The following is a 17,611-nucleotide window of genomic DNA, read 5'->3' as shown; positions in this document are numbered from 1 at the left end:
TTAGCAGCTTCTGAGAGTTCTGATTTTATCCATGAAATTAACAACTGACGAATGATGACTCAAGATAATTTGAAAGTTGTGTGTGTGTTGAAGTTGGGTGGGTGGGTAGAGAAGAGCTGGAGACGGATAATTATATTCTCTAAAGGATTAAAACGTTCACATCTTCCTTTTGCTGAAATAAATAACAAAATATTTCTTCAGTTTTCATTTGTTTAGTCACAGAAGCTGTGAGCATCCAGTTATAAAATGAGGCTCCAGTGTTGAGCTGCCAAAATAACTTATCCTGATTACCTAACAAAAGTCATACTAAGGCCTGCCAGAATGTTCCTGGTTTTCTCGAAAGGAAAGGAGGGTTTATTGCTTCCAACAAGAGAGCGGAAGCTGCTGCCTCATACACCAGGGTCCTCCTCGGACATTTAAGTGAGGATCCTGATTCCACAGATATAATGCTGCTTTCAGAGGACAGCAAAGATGCCATGAACGTGATCGAAATATAGTTTAAAGTTCAGGGTGTTCAAGTCTAGGCCTCAGAGACTGGAACTGAGGGTCTCTCAGGAGAGCACTTAGCAGATGGGCGGGGCGGAAATGTTCATCTTTGTTGAGGGCTAATTGCGATTCCATCACTAATTTGAATGCACTGGAATAACTGAGAGAATATTACTTGACTTAACGGAATATTAAAAAAAACCTCACCTTTTGGGATCTACAATTTTGTAGAGTTTTCCATTGTGAGTCTGGGTCATACTTTTACTACTTGATAGAATGTAAACTTCACCTATGAAGAGAGAAATACAATGTTAATTCACAGTATTACAAAGCCTTACCTTCTTTTGCCTAGCAGATTATTATATATATATATAATACGTATGTATATATGTATGCGTATGTAGGTATGTGTACGTATATACATATATTATATATTCATACATCCTCAGAAGATCACTTGCCTGAGTGCATCCAAATTCTGGTCACTTCTCCCCACATCTCACTATTACTCCAGTGCGAGCAGATATTAATCTCTCACCTGGAAGATGGCAACAGCCTCCTAATTGATCTCCCTGTTCCTACTCTTATTCTTCTATGTTTATTCTCAACATACCAGTCGCAGGGATTCCTTAAAAGGCAAGTTAGATCATATAAATTGGATCACACTCCTCTGTTTCAATACCCTCCAATGGCATCTAATCTCTCTCCCAGCAAAGGTAAGTCCTGACAGTGGCCTACAATGTCCCCCCCTTACTGCTCTGACCCCATCTGCAATGGTTCTAGCCTCACCTCCTGACTTTGGACATGCAAGGCAGGTTCCCGTCCCAGCCTCCTGTCTCAGGCCCCTGGTGTCCCAGGCTCCTCCCACCTCAGCATCTGTCCCAAGTCCTATCTCAGGCTCCTGTCAGTAGACCACCACTAGATGCATTGTTCCCCTTTCATGTCTGTGCTTAGATATCATCTTTCTTGACTGTTCTATTTAAAAGTACATTTGTCCCAACTCCTAGCCATCTCTATCCCTCTTTACAACTAGATTTTCCTCCTAAGCACTTATTACCAACTAGTGTACAATATATTTTTTAAGAATTATTTTTATTGTCCTCCTTTAGGATGTAAATTTCATGAAAACAGTTTAGATTGTTATCTCTTTATCTGCTCCTGTATCCCCAACTCCTAGAACAGAGCTTTGCGCAGAATAGGTGCTCAATAAATAGTTGTAGAATGAGTGTAGAATGGCAAGTTTTATCTTTATTTATTCCACCCAAGATTCAAAGGTTTGGTTACCAAGTTGTTACTGTTAATTGATAATTTGAGGCCAGATGGCATTGGGTACTCCTTTTTAATTTTTAGCTTTTTAAACAAAATACATTTAAATAAATAGCTGGGGGGGAGAGAGAGAGAGACCCTTCTGCTCAATCCCAGCTCCATGTCTCTGATTCCTGACACCAGGCTGTGTTCCTGAAAATGAACTACAACAGATGGAGTACCCTCTTAGGAGAGAACCGCTCTCGTTTATTACCACTCCTTCCATATAATTCAATATATAGAACTGATCACATGAATAGGGAATTAGAAGCTGTATTTATGATTATATGTTTATAAGGCTTTAAAATTTATATTTGGTTCTCACTCATGAAATAGGTCTTGATTTAGTCTATATGTCTCTTTTCTACTTTATTATTGTGTTAAGCACACCCTACTACTTTCTCACTTCTGGAAAGGATGTTATGGGATTTACATTAAAAACACAGACACAACAGAAAAAATTAAAATGACATTAAAAGGCAAAGGAATATAAGTAAAAAAAATCATATTTATTTCAAGTACTTTATGTAGTTTACTGCATTTACTCCTTACAACAAACCCATCCTAATTTTATAGTTAAAAACACACACACACATAGAAAAAAGACTCTCAACACTTTTTGTTTCAAAAAATGAAAGCTCTCAGGGCTTCCCTGGTGGTGCAATGGTTGAGAGTCCGCCTGCCGATGCAGGGGACACGGGTTCGTGCCCTGGTCTGGGAGGATCCCACATGCCGCGGAGCGGCTGGGCCCTTGAGCCATGGCCACTGAGCCTGCGCGTCCAGAGCCTGTGCTCCGCAACGGGAGAGGCCACAACAGTGAGAGGCCCGCGTACCGCAAAAAAAAAAAAAAAAAAAAAAAGCTCTAACTCACTTTCATATATGGCTCTTAATTAAAAACCAAAGAGTTTTGCATTAAAGAGTGAAAGTATATTTATTTTTAATTATGAAATATACACTATGTTGTTGCTTTTGGACAGTAAGAACTGTATGTGCTTCATTTCTTGGTTCTCCTCCCAACACTGTATTAAGTGTGGACAGATATTTGGATATTTTAATGGGGGTGATGCTAATAGGATGAATGATGGTGAGTCCCTGGCAGTAAGGTCTGGGGAAATCAAAATGATTCATCAAAATGATTCTAAATACTCATCTCTAACTCTGCCACAAACAATGTGATCCTAATTTATATTTTAAAATCAGAGTTTGCCAATGACATTTAAATTACAATTACAGAAGATTTAAGCGAGAAAAGGTATCTTTCTGGTTCATTTGAATGGGGTAGGAGAATTTCAAGGGAAAATTAAATGCAAGATGCTTTCAATGCTAGAACAAGAGAAAGATAGATTGGACTTCTTTTCTTTGAATCCTTATATTCCTGCGGCTTTGAAATCTGTGTGTTGTGTTTCAGGAAACTTGTCTGAGTCCCTTGGTAACCTAAGTGAATGGCATGGATGTATTTCTGATGAATTCTCTGTTTGATGTAGGAAAACCAAATCTGCGTGTTTAGAGTAAATAATTCTGATTTAGGGACTTCCCTGGTGGCGCAGTGGTTAAGAATCTGCCTGCCAGTGCAGGGGACACGAGTTCGAGCCCTGGTCCAGGAAGATCCCACATGCCACGGAGCTACTAAACCTGTGCACCACAACTGCTGAGCCTGCGCTCTAGAGCCCGCAAGCCACAACTACTGAGCCTGCGAGCCTAGAGCCCACGCTCCACAACAAAAGAAGCCACTGCAATGAGAAGCCCGCGCACCGCAACGAAGAGTAGCCCCTGCTTGCCACAACTAGAGAAAGCCCGCATGCAGTAACAAAGACCCAACACAGCCAAAAATATAAATAAATAAATAAATTTATAAAAAAAATTAAAAAATTATTAATAATTCTGATTTAGATAGAAACACAACTTGTCTTTCTTAACACCTAGAAATTTATCTCCAAGGCTAAAGGAGCATGGTAGCCATAGTTTGTTTGGATATTATTCTTTAAAGGGAATCATTATGAAAACTACATTTATCTCTGAAATTTAAAATTGGTAGCATTTCACCCTTTGATTGGTAACATTCCAATATCAACTTCTTTTTGCTTGTTAAGCTGCATACATTTTGATAACATACCAACAAATAAATTGTATGTTATCCTGGAGATTATCAATGAGAAGATAATTTCCATTCTGTTGGAAAGCAGATCTACAAAGCCGGATTATCTTGCACAAATTTCATGCCTCGATGGGCAAAAAAATAAGGGATAAAGTGAGATTCAGGGGCTTCCCTGGTGGCGCAGTGGTTGAGAGTCCGCCTGCCGATGCAGGGGACGCGGGTTCGTGCCCCGGTCCGGGAAGATCCCACATGCCGCGGAGCGGCTGGGCCCGTAAGCCATGGCCGCTGAGCCTGCGCGTCCGGAGCCTGTGCTCCGCAACGGGAGAGGCCACAGCAGTGAGAGGCCCGCGTACCGCAAAAAAAAAAAAAAAAATTGAGATTCAGATTACAACAAATTTTAATTTATTCCAAGAGACATGGATAAGTGCAAAGGTTCAGATAAAGAATATAAACAGATGACTTAGCTGCATCAAAAATATCAGTAGACATTTAAAATTTTCTGTCTTCAAGACTCAAAAATTCTCTCTTGTTCCCGACTCCCAGTTTTCTGCTTTATTACTTTCATATTTCTGGTGGCGTGGGTGGGAATAAGGTTTAAAGACCCCCAGAGAAAGTTTATTGGAAGAGAATACTGAGTTGGTCCTCTTTGCTGCAGGTTACATTTCCAACAAATGGAGGATGAGATTGTTATACTTATTTTTCAGAGCAGAACAGAGCCTCTTGGGCAAAGATTGAGAATGAACTTAACAGAAATAGTTTGTACAGTACCTAATTCGTCTTCTCCAAATCCCAAAATGTGACCTGAAAAGTAACCTCTACAGGAACCGCCGTTGCCAAGACAGAGTGGTTTTTCTTGCCATTGCTTGGTCACAGGACTTTGCTGGAGGGTTAAGAAATTCCTACAACAAAACATACCAGAAACCTATGATGAAAATGTGCTTTTGCCTGAAAGACACAATAAAATGTTTAAAATAAAACTCATAATAAATAATTGTTGTGCCACAGACCTGGCTTCTAAAGGGAAAAATAATATAGCCCATAATGTGTGTGAATACGCCGAAATTCCCATGTGAAGAGAAAGTACTTAAGATAATATTTTGTTTGGAGGCGGGGTACTAAAAGTACCTGAGTCTGAGAAAAGCCCTCCCCTTCATCCAGAGAATGATACTTCCTCTCCAGGACTAGACTCCATGCTGTGCTATTAATCAGAGAGAGGGATGGGGGAAGATCATGGGGTCAGTACTCTTTTTTAGTTCCTTTCAGCGACCAAGCATATCAGCTCTGCCATATGGCCTGAATGCCAGTGACTTGGGGAACAAGATTCTTATTTTGGGTTTCATCACAGAGTTTCTTATAATTATCAACAATGTGACCTCTAAACTTTAGGCTAAAATTTAATTTTGTAGCATTCCTATGAATAGAGACAAATGAAGGTCTGTTGCCAAAAGTCCCAAAAGTTTGGCAAAAGCAAAAATTCTTAGCCTTCCAGATAATTTTAAAAATATTTATACAACTCACGTAAAACCACAGTTTTCAATTTACTCATGATCATGGTAAATTTATGTTAAGGATGAAAGGAAGACTCTAAATAATATGAAATGTCTATCTGAAGACCTCTCTGCTCTTAAAAATTATTTTATGAATTTGATCAAGTCTGTTTAAAAAGCATCTTTTTGGAAGTTCTTGAATTATCCCACCAAACATGGTGGAACTAAAAGTAAATAATAATATTTATGTGTGTCCCACACCTGACTTCCAAAAGGAGGCAATCATTTAAATATTTTATGATGGTTTGCCCAATAATCAATGGATATGTCATTTGATCTATCAAACTGTGGTATCAGGAAACCTACCCATTACGATCTCCAAACACGTAGCTTCCATAGAGTCTTTCCGACTGGCAGCCTCGGTAAACAAATCCACCAACCAAAGGACCATTACTGAATGGCTTGAATTCTAAAAGTGATGGCTCACTTTCTGGAAATAAATAAACATAACATTAGATCAAATGAAACGTATTTTCATAAAGGAAAAGTCATGTAGGCCACACCACAATTATTACAGTAATTTAACTCTGAAATGTGTTCCATGATGCGTAAGATGGGTCCTTGTTGTAGATATTTAGTGAAAATAATTACCCCGTTTTCTTAAATATAATGTAATTAAATATAATGTAAAGGGCTTCCACGCATAGCGGAATGAAATAAAAATGCTCTGCAAATGCTTGTTGTTATTATAACTGCCAAGATGTATAAAATTTTCAATGACATTAGAATCTGGTATTTTGCAAAATCATGGACTTTAGAACTAAAATACTTAAAAAAATACTTAATTTTTTTAATATTGAATTTTTTGTAGGAATGCTTTTGCATATGCCTACTAAACTGAGCCAGGTCTCTCAAATTTTATAAAATGTTTAAAAGTTCAAGCTTTAAAGAAAATAAAGGTATGGTACATAAAAGGTCTTCAAAACCACATTTGCTGCATATTTTAAAACACTGTCACTTAGTCAAGTAATATCTTCATTTAAAATGTCTTAAGAGTTCTGTTTATAGAGTTATGTGGTTAGCAAAGTCTATTTCAGTCATTCCTTCAGAATTACATGTGGATAGACATGTATCTCAGTCTTTCCAGGCATGTCGTTATGTACTTGAATACAGGGATGCCACTTGCAATGGAAAAGATACAAAGTCAGCTGCAAATTAATCTGAAAATTACTTATTACGTACTTAAATAAGTCACTACCAACAGGAAGTATTTTAGGCAAAAGCTTCTGTGGAAAGACAGTCATTCTAAAGTCCTTCCCCCACCCCATGTGATTATGGTGAATACGATATTATAAAAAGTAGAACAGATATGTTTTAAATAACCAGGATACTGAGAGGCAGCATAACTGAAAGACTAAGGTCATGAACTCTGGAGTCAGGTTCAAATCCAGATCCTGTCACTTTACGTGTTGTGACGGTCAACCTTTCTGTGTCTCAGTTCCCTCATTTGTACAATGTGGCCAATAAGAGTGCCTACCACATAGGGTTTCTCTGTAAATGAAATGAGTGAAGTTTGCAAAGTGCTTACTGCGGGAGCTGGCAGGTAGCAAGCGTTGTGGATGTGGCTATTTGCTTTTTTTTTTCCTGATTTATCGAGGTATAATTAACAAATAAAATTATACATGTATGTGCATATATGTGTGTGTGTGTGTATATATATATATATATATACACATTGTTAAAGGATTCTGTGGCTGTGTGTTTAATACATAAATGTAAGGCCATCAATATTATAACCAGTTTCAGCTGACTCCCAATTAATGTGATTGCAGAATTTAATCTACAAATATAACCAAAATTCCCACAAGCTAGTGACTCATTAGATTTTTTTTCTAACCACATTATTCTTTGGTTTGGCTGTTATAAGATGCACACACACATACATGAATACCTGAAAAAAAATAAAGTAAAATAACTGAATACCACATGAACCAACACAGCTGCTTCATTCCTGGTACTAAGTAAATATCCGTATTGAATGAATAAATAGAAGAAGCCAACAATTTAATCATCTTCATCTACTATATTCCCTGAATCATAATCATATTTGATATATTGTTTCCTCTAAAAGAAGCATATACAAAAACACTGAAAAATATTAACTTTATATTTTAATATGTATCTCTAAATACTCTAGTAATCATGTTATTAAAAATAAGATCTAAACATTCCTTCTTCATGACTTGGGTAAATAAGCCATGTTTTTATAAGTCTATTACTTTGTTTTCTCTAAAATAAACACCTTTAAAAAATACATTCTTATTTGAAACACTTATAATTTTCCTAATTGCTGAGACTAGTACGTTGGGTATTGAGAAATTTCTTACCTTCAACACTTGTTTTTTTCTCTCTGTATATAAGATGTTAAGACAAGTTCTCCCTTATATATTAAATAAATAGAAGGTATTCATCTAGATTCTCAGATGAGCAAAATATAAACTGCTAACTTTTGAAGGTCCATTAAATTTTTTGGACCTACAGAGCACCATTCAATCCATGGGAAAGGTAATTACCCACATGGAACCCCTAGAGCTTGTAAGAGTCACTGGACCTTTAAAAAGTGAGCAATTGACGCCCTCACCATGGTTAGGCCAGTATTTTGATGCTTTCCCAAATGCTCATTTTGCAGAAATCCTTTTCTCTTCAATTAATATATTAAAATAAAACAAAGCCCAAACGAAAGCCAAATCAACAAATTATGCTCTACTTACCATAATCTTTTCCCTTAATTATCTGTAGGATTCTGGCGGATGATCTGTTTTTTCCATTGGAGTCTGAGCAAAGTATTGTTAAATTGATGTTTATGTCAGTGGGGTGTCGATCCACAGCACATCTGCGACAAAATGGGGGTGATACCCATGAATTCCAACCGGGGTATCTTCTAAGCTCAGACCAGAGATTCCTGACATAGGAATCCTTTGTGGGCTGGCAAGGATCCTACGGGCGATTTAGTTTGGAACCTCTAAAAACCACCGAAGGAAACATCCTGTTTGCTTACTCTGCTGAAGTTTAATGATCTCTGGAGTGTATTTCTTAATTTCTCTTGGTATCTACCTCCATTATGAATGTGCACACTGACTCAGAACACTTGTTAGTCTGTTGTTAAGGAACAGCACATGTATAATACACCGGTAAAGTATAAGGGTAAGAATGGCAGCACCATCAATTCACATCTGCAACACGTGCGACACCAAGAACACTTGGTCCCCAACTTAATGATGATTCAGCTTTATGATGCTGTGAAAGTAGTACACATGCAGCAGAAACCATACTTCCAATTGTGAATTTTCATCTTTTCCCGGGCTAAGGACATGTGGTACAATACTCTCTCATGATGCTGGGCAGTGGCAGCTGCAGCTCCCGGTCAGCCACTCCATCACGAGGGGAAACAACGATACACTGACACTGATTCCGCACCCCTGCAACCATTCTGCTTTCCACTTTCAGTACAGTACTCAATAAATGACATGAGATATTCAACATCAGATAGGCTCTGTGTTAGAAGATTGTGCCCAACTGTAGGCCGGTATGAGTGTTCTGAGCACGTTTAAGGTGGGCTAGACTAAGCTATGATGTTCGGTAGGTGAGGACCATTAAGTGCATTTTCGACTTAACGGTATTTTCAACTGATGATGGCTTCATCAGGACTTAACCCCATCATAAGTCACGGATAACCTGTAATAGTTATCATATTAGTTTTGTGTTTCTTACATAGAATCACTACGTTCTAAAGTGTGGGCTGCTCTGATGAAGGAAAGCATGCACTCCAGTTCAAGGAATAAGATAAAGCTGATCCCCACAACCATTGAGTCTTTCACGTGGACTCTGACTTTGTATTCACCCCCCAATCTGGGGCCAGAATATTTCTGTGACTTAAGCCACTGACTGTAAAGTCCATGGGGACAGGAACCACTTCCGACCTCTTTATCACTGTATTTCTACTCCTTAGTTCAAACCCAGGAATATAAGAGGGGCTCAATATTTGTTGAATGTTGAAGTCAATGAGTGACTAGGTATGGGGAGTTTGGGTTGGGGGAAGAATGAAGTTGAATAACATTTTTGAAGTTCTCACAAATTTGGAAAACAGTCTTGCACTGTATTTAGGTTTCTCAAGCTTGGCATTATTGACATTTGGGGCCAGATAGTTCTCTCTTTTGGGGGGGAAGAGGGGGTTGTTCTGAGCACTATAGGATATTTAGCGGCATCTCTGATCTCCATACACTCGATGTCAGTAGCATGATCTCCTCCTTCCAATTTGTGAAACCCAAAAATGGTTCTAGATATTGCCAAATGTCCTCTGGGGGCAAAGTCATCCCATTGAGAATCACTGTTTTAGGCCAATAAAATACACTAATGACAAAAACAAATTCATTGGGGCTATTAAATAAATTACAAAATTAAAAAGAAAATCTGAGAGTAGATTCTGGGGCTTAAGAGACGTAAGAGTCACATGCAGCAATTATTTAAGCAACAACAACAGTGAAACAAAACCCGTTGACTCCAAATGATCCTATTCATATTAGCCTGACCTGCCAAAGGTGGGTTAGTGGCTCTGTGGCCGCAGTCACTCTCTTGTCCTCATTAATTCAATGATTCGCAGAATACAACGTCTGGCAGGGATCCTGACACAGGCCTGCTGTGACTTAAGGTGGAACCAAGTCCATGCAGGGTGAGAAATTTTTCCTGTACCGCTTTTCTTTTGAAAATGGAGAAACTCTGACCAAAAAAGCTTTGTGTTTCTAACAAAGAAAGAGCAAAGAGACCTTTGGCCAGGTCTCCCAAAGGTGGAGTTGCTGGAGACCATGAGGTCTAGCTCTGACTGAATATCAAATCCACCAAGAACCTCTTGGCCTTTTTAACCTTTAGTCTCATATAAAAAAGAGCGCAGACAGTGAAACTTCTCAGTGTGATACTGTAAGGGTGGATCCATGTCATTATACCTGTGTCCAAACCTATAGGATGTACAACCCTGGGAGGGAACCCTACGTAAACTATGGTCTTTGGGTGGTAATGATGTGTCAGTGTAGGGTCATCAATTGTAACAAATGTACCACTTGGGTGGGGGAGGTTATGTAGGTGAGGAGGCAGGGAAATCTCTGTGCTTTCTGCTCCATTTTGCTGGGAACTGAAAAATGATCTAAAGATTAAAGTCTTTAAAAAAAGGCAGGGGGAGGTGCCTGATGCCAGCTACCTCAGAGTGGCGGCTGACAGTTACCGATCAGAGGATGGGCACATGATACGTGGTTTGCTACTCTGCACCAATGCTTAATAAGAGCCAGCTTTACTTTTAGCCAATAATGATTTTAGCTCCCTTTCTGCTTTATTAAATCCTCCTTTGCTTGACATACTCTTGGAGGGAGGCAGCCTGTTCAGCCCTCTATCACGGGAAGAGGTAAGATTCCACAGCACAGGCGTCCTGCCACACGTAAGGTCTGTAAGGCACCTCGCCCTGTGTTTTCACACTGAGGGTCGGGACCCCCCGGGAAGGTTGCATGAAGGCTCCAGTGGGATTGTGGTGACTCAGGCTGCTCGACTTCAAAGTGCTGCTTTGTGGTGGTATCTGCCGGGTTCTGAGCTCTAGGAATGGAATGTGACAGTTTCATCCACTTCCTGAACCCACCTTAAGTAGTCCCTGTCGCCCAGATTTTAAGATCTGCTGAGATGCCAAAAAGGAAATGAACTGTAGACTTGGACTTTGATGGAAGGGAGATGAAGGGCAGGAGGGATTATAAAAAGAAAAAGTTCGAGAAATACTCACCTTGCATGTAGTGAACACTCAATAAATATTAAATAGCAATAATAACTAGTAAACGAATAAATGTGGCCAGATACCCCTTAGTATGAGTAACAGACCACAGATTAGATAAAGCTTTCATCATAGAATTGCTATTTTACACTTCCTAGCATTTTTCAAGTATACCCCAAATGTCTCATTCTACATTCTTCTTAGCGGTCCTTTCTTTATGGTTCATTGTAGTAAACAGTCAGTCTGAATTCCTTCAGTATTTGTAATTTCTTGCAAGTAAAAAAATGTTAACATTTAGCTCAATTCCTTCCAAATGACACTGTGTCATCATCTGTTAAGTGAAGCTATGATAATAAGAACCATAATTTATTTAAAATCCATCACGTGTGTCAGATACTCTCTTTGATTCTTCACTTATAGATCTGTATTTAATCATTACAGCATCCTTGCAAGGTGGCTATTACCATCCTCATTTAATGTATTTATAAGGAAATTAACATTTAGAGCGGTTTAAGGAGACCAAGTTTATTATCTGTCTGAACTGTTCAGATTAAAGTCTTCATCATGACACCTGTCCACCAGTGTTTATCCAATAATAACTCTCCAAAATGTTAAGGAGATATTTCTCTGTGAACTTGTCCTCTGCCTTGTCTAATCTGCCTTCTCCGTCTGCTTCACACATTAATAGAAGAAAGAGAGCAAAATACTGGGTAAGATAATGAACCAGTGTAATTTTAGAGGCATAACCTTGGATACCACTCTTAGCTGCTCCGCGCCCGGAAACCCTCCTTCTTTCCCCACTTTGCGAATCCCGGCCCTGCTGTAAGGAGAGAGGACGGGCTTGTGTTCTCACCTGCCTGGATCGTGGAGGCCGTGGGCAAACACTTCCGGGGGCTGGTTGGTGCTGTTGAAGTGCGGGTTGCTCCTGGGTATGGAATAAGGCACGTGGCACATGGCAGTATCCACGTCCAGACGGAGCACGGAACCTGTGAAGTCGCTGAGGAATCGGAGGACAACGTAAGTGCTTTCCGTTTTTGTTACGTATTGCGCCTACACTCAATTCAGGGAAGTTGCCCTATGGCTAAAAAACCACCCCCCGTCCCCCATTTGAGACAAAATTATTAAAGTTCCAAATTCCATATCGTGGGAAATGAAACCAGGGGCAGTTTGGCTTCAGACACGTGACAGCACCGAGACACAGCTCGACGGTGGCTGAAGGCTGCAGCCTTGGTGGTGCGCTGCTTTTGGTATCCGTCCTCTAAAATGTTTTTTTTTTTTTTTTTTTTTTTTTTGCCAAACCACATATTTAACGTCCCCCAGGAAGCTCCGCTGGACAATGCTGGTCCATTAGGTAGAGTGTCGAAGGCAGCAGGGATGTGCAGGGCAGCTACTGCACAAACCCCACAGCAGGAACTCGTTTCAGGACATCTCAGTAGAGCGACTTTCAAAAATACTATAACAGCATATGTATTGGAATTCCTCTTCATGTTATAAAGGCAGATGCTGATAATAAAAGTTGAATATTTAACTGAGGTGATATCATTCAAAGACATAAGTGATAGAACTCACTTAAAACATTTTACCATCAAGGGGCATCTGTTGTTTTGTTGGATTATTTTTACCTTAACCCATCCATTTCTTCCATGTCATCCAGCGTGATCATCCCATCACCGAGGATGATGTACAGAAAGCTGTCAGGACCGAAGAGCAGCTGTCCTCCCAGATGCTTTCTGTGGAGTTCTGCGACCTCAAGAAATACTCTGGCCGTTCTCAGATCAACTTGGTGGGGATTTTTTCTAGGTGGTGGGGAGGAAACAAACCATGATTGTGAAAGACGTAAGGTGAACCCACGGAAAGTAAATAGGGCACAAAGGGGGAAGCAAACACATGGCACGTAAATAAGCAAACATACTGAAAAATGTAGCCAATAAAAATTACTGAAACATTGTGTTAGTCTCTAGGTTTCCAAAGTGTAGCCTTTAAGTTGAAAGAGAATTGTGGAGAAGTGCAAAGCTACCATTTTTCGCAATTTTCCTTAAAGACACACACAGGATTTTAAGCCAGATGGAGATTGGGGTTTAATTATTGCCACCTGATGGTTAATTATTTGTAACTTTTAAACAAAAAATTATAAAGAGATAATGAGAAAATAAGATGAAATGTCTTTTAGTGGTACCTGGATACTGTGTATTCCACAACTCTGAGAATATGGTCATGAGGCCCCATAGCCCACCGTTCTTGGTTGGTGGTATAAGACACATAGAGCTTTCCATTTTTCTTGTAATTGGGATGGAATGCAAGGCTTAGCAGTCCTCTTTCATCTCCTCCCTGCAGTCAAATGAAAAACACAAAGAATTGTGAAGTTAATTATGTTCTTTATTGTGTTTCAACTGGAACCCCCAAAAGAGTCTCTTTCTTTCTCCTGGATAATCTTTGCCCAAACTCTTTTCTTTTCTTCCTTGCCTACTGCACAAAAAGGATTATAAAACATTTCACTTTGCGGAACTCTTTAAGGGTTAGAACAAGACAATTGTCTTGTGTGGTTATCTATACGCAAGACCCTTACACCACTTTTGTCAAGTGATTTGTGTATGTAATCTGGGGAAGCTAGGAAGACAAGTTTAAGTGCTGTGAAGAATTCTTTGCTGGGTTACTAGGTTGCTTGTAGTTCACAGAAGACAAATAAAAAGGTTCGTAATCAGCAGTGACTTCTAATCCAAGTCTCCAAAACCTAAAACACAGTGTGGGCTGCCAACTCCCACTGTCTTGGCAATCTGTTTAGAAAACAGTTAAATTGCTTGTGTAATATGTAAACCTTTGTTTTACCCTGGAGGCATCTACATCAGTTGTCACAACCGTGGTGGTCTGTTCATCATAGCTAGGTAATAAGCAGCCTTGGCCTCTCTACATCGAAATGAGGTATTTTTACATATATCCCTTTGCTGCCTAGAGTTTTTTTTCCTTATAGAAAAATGGAGAAATGAAAGGAGAGCTAAAAGCCAGGGCTGGGATGGGGGTGGGAGAAATCCTAGAGAGGAAAGGAGACACTAGGAAATAAAAGAAAAATCCCAAACAACCTTCTTTTGTTATTGTATGAATGTCAAGAATTGTATACATTAGGCATGCCAAATGCTGTAACAATTAAAACATCATCGTGTGCTTAAATAGAAAGGCATTTTATCTTTATTTTCTGCTAATTCAGCTCGATGAAACTCAATATGGTCTTAGCATTTGTTTTATCCCACAAGTAGTCTAGGAATTTCTATAATGAAATCAAAGTATCTAAAATTATCTAGATCAGAGACTTCAAGTTCAAATTCTGGTAAGCCAGGGAGCACTTCCTCTGTGCTCTGCTGAGTTATGCACAACGGCGAAAAACGTGGCAGAAACTGAACGTTGCGACTGCCGCTAGGACATCACCTTATACACGCTGTTTCATTCAACAGCACAACATTCTTATGGCAAAAAGCTGTAAGTTACTCCTTAGAAGTGTTAGAGGAAAAAAAGTCTCTAATACCGCCATTTCTTCACAAGGCTGTGCTCAATCACGGAAGCGCTCTCCTGCCTCTGTCCCCCAGGATAGCATGTGTTACTAACAAAGCCCAGAACTGTTTGTAGTTTGTGTGCTACAAGGATTTGTGAATTTAAAGCTTTAGGCATAAAAGTTCACTTTTAATAAGCATCGTTTGTTTTATTTCCCAGATTAGAGAAAAACTGCTTTCAGAGCTATGCCATCCAAAGCGGAAAACATCCAAACTTTAAGAGTGTGTAAATAATAAAGTGGATGCAAATATCCCAGACCTACCAAATTATTATTCAAATGTCAAAAAAGGGCAGCCTCTTCATTTGCATATCACAATATGATTAATTTTAAGAACAAGCTCGCAGAAGGGTAAGTCTCTATGACTAGGATTTATGAATAAGCCTTGTTTTTTGGGGTTATCTTGTTATGATGATTTTAATATTGACTCAACATTGCTGTTTTTCTTCTTATATCTTCAGTAAATAAACATCTCTTGCCTTTCTTATGAGATATTGAAAACAGGGATGTGTAACTAAGATTCGATTGTAGAAAAGCCACTGCACATGTAAACCTCCTTGATAGATGTATGAGGAGGCCTAGGGGTGGGATTTAGTTTGTGATTAATTCCTCTCCACATATATTTCCCTCTAAAGCTGTGAATGCAGGGTAAGTACTGCAAACCCACTTCACAAATGTTTGCGTTCCACTATAAGAAGCTTTTGTTGAAAGTAGTTCTTTTGTAGTTTTTAATCAAATCATCTGAAAGACAACTTGAGCTGGCTACCAACATAGTTTAAAACCGTGCTGGTTGCTTTTTGGGAATTAGGAACATAGAATTCATGCATTGTAGAGAGACAGATGGGAAAAGAGATTGAAATAAATCCACAAGTGATAGAAGACAGTCGTTTACGTTAAAGATTCACCTATCACACGAATGAATGTAGAGGGGCATGACTGACTTTTATTAAAGGGCCAAATATGGAAACAGAATGAGACATCTGAATGACAAGAATATAAATCAAAAAAGTCATTTTAAAATGTCCTGAATTTTTCAGGTTATAGGATTTATATTTGTGTAATCATTACATGTGATTTCATGTTTTTAAAGTCAACTTCCAGGTGCGAAGTAGTGTTCTGGGTGGTTTAGAAACATGACTAATGACTCAAGTTATTTCAGAGAAATACTCACTTTCATAACTATGTTGATGAAAAAATTTAACATTCTATGTAAATATCCTAGAGTGTCTCTCGAAACTAGCTTTTAAAATTATATCGTATAGCACAACTCTTAAATGCTCAGAGATTGGGAAGGAAGGATATATGACTGCTGTCAGGAGATTTAGCTTCAATTAGCCTGCAGAGTTATGCTGTCCATTTAAAGTATGTTACTGACAAATCATAAAGATGGAGAAGTATGTCCAAAATGTTTTCCTTAGTCATGTGAGAAGCAGCAATGTGTCCAAATATTCACATTATACTTTGTACTTTGTTACTAATACCAATAGCTTTGTGTACACATCATGCTTCTGGGAGTATACATCACTGCCTGAAACAAACAGGCAACAAGTAATTTACAAGCAATACTTTAGGGTTTCCTCTGTTTGGGTAATGCTTTTTTTTCTTTTTTTTCCAAAGAAGGTTTAACTTTGGACCAGGGTCAGAGGCCATCATGCCAGAACCACCACTAGACATTTGAGGCTTCCAGACCCTCTGTGGTTGCTTCAACCATAGTCTTCACCGGCACATTGCCGCCTGACAGCCCGAGTGCTGCCCCTGCAGTCAGGATTGGACCAGCAGCCCAGCTCTCCCAGGCTCAGCAGAAAGCCCTTGTGTCAATGTTAGACTGTCTTCTTATTCCTTCCCATCCTTTCCCCTCGTTATGTGTAGCTTTATGGATTTGAAACCATGCCCTCCTTCCAGAAATGTCAAATGACTCAATTGTTTCTGCTGAGCATTTGGAGAGAATGAACCTCTAGTGAATTTAATTAGATCAGCCAAGCTGTCTTAAAAGGGAGACAGACACATTTGTAGAATGGCAAATGGAAGATCTGCGGGGTGGGGAGCCACACCTTTCAAAAAGACACTGACTTCTGACATCATACTTTTGAAAACTATTAACCCAATGTCCAAAATGTTGTCCTTAGTCATGTGAGAAGCAGCAATGTGACCAAATATTCACATTACAGTTTGTACTTCGTTACTAATACCGATAGCTTTGTGTGCACATCGTGCTTCTGGGAGCGCATATCGCTGCCTGAACTAAATGGGCAACAAGTAATTTACAAGCAATACTTTAGGGTTTCCTCTGTTTGCCTAATGCTTTTTTTCTTTTTTTTTTTCAAGCTCACTGACTGAAGCCTCAACCAAGCATCATCGTAGGCTACCATGAGCCCCTGTCCTCCCCGTGCTCAGTCCTCTCAATACATGAACTTCTGGACAGCCCCTCACCAAGCACCAATGACTCCTCAAAATCAGGTAGCTGAATGATTTGAAAATAATGTCCCTATACACTTTGGAACCTTGAGATTAACCCATGTTTCAGAGTAAATCATAAAACCCTCCTTAGAGACTTTTAATAAGTAGTTAACTGCCATTCTAATTCTCATTCAGCTCTCAGGAACAATTTCACAGGGTCAGCAGAAAAGAGACAAAAACCCCAAACGAAGAGTATTGATGACTTTCACGTAAGTACAAGATCAGATCTAGTCCTATAGTTTTGAGATAAACTCTTCCCTGGTGAACACATGGAAGTTCTAACCAATTGACTATGAATATTCCTCTTTGAAGAAAATGAAGCATCTATTGAAAAACACAGAGAATCACAAGGTGATTCTAACAAGAAGTATGTTTTTCTTTTTTAAGAGCAATTGTGGGGCATGGCCTTTCATTATGATATTTTAAAGAAAACA

The 17,611-nt window shown here is 39.2% G+C and overlaps 1 protein-coding gene across 2 annotated transcripts in view; it reads right to left on the bottom strand.

Annotated features, from left to right (window-relative positions):
- The window catches only part of HHIP (hedgehog interacting protein), a 95,234-nt gene that overhangs the window by 23,839 nt on the left and 53,784 nt on the right, over nt 1-17,611 (bottom strand). For both annotated transcript variants that reach the window (XM_004263600.3, XM_033402598.2), the window contains exons 5-11: nt 13,356-13,507; nt 12,802-12,975; nt 12,033-12,176; nt 8,145-8,266; nt 5,740-5,863; nt 4,655-4,785; nt 694-775 (exon numbers count right to left, since the gene is read on the bottom strand). In XM_004263600.3, coding sequence (XP_004263648.1) covers nt 694-775; nt 4,655-4,785; nt 5,740-5,863; nt 8,145-8,266; nt 12,033-12,176; nt 12,802-12,975; nt 13,356-13,507 — 929 coding nt within the window. The remainder of the gene's footprint in view (nt 1-693; nt 776-4,654; nt 4,786-5,739; nt 5,864-8,144; nt 8,267-12,032; nt 12,177-12,801; nt 12,976-13,355; nt 13,508-17,611) is intronic.

The sequence above is a fragment of the Orcinus orca genome, chromosome 4, assembly GCF_937001465.1.
Source record: "Orcinus orca chromosome 4, mOrcOrc1.1, whole genome shotgun sequence".
NCBI classification, from domain to species: domain Eukaryota; kingdom Metazoa; phylum Chordata; class Mammalia; order Artiodactyla; family Delphinidae; genus Orcinus; species Orcinus orca.
The sequence above is the reverse complement of the archived record's forward strand: the minus strand, read 5'-3'. Positions and strand labels throughout refer to the sequence as shown.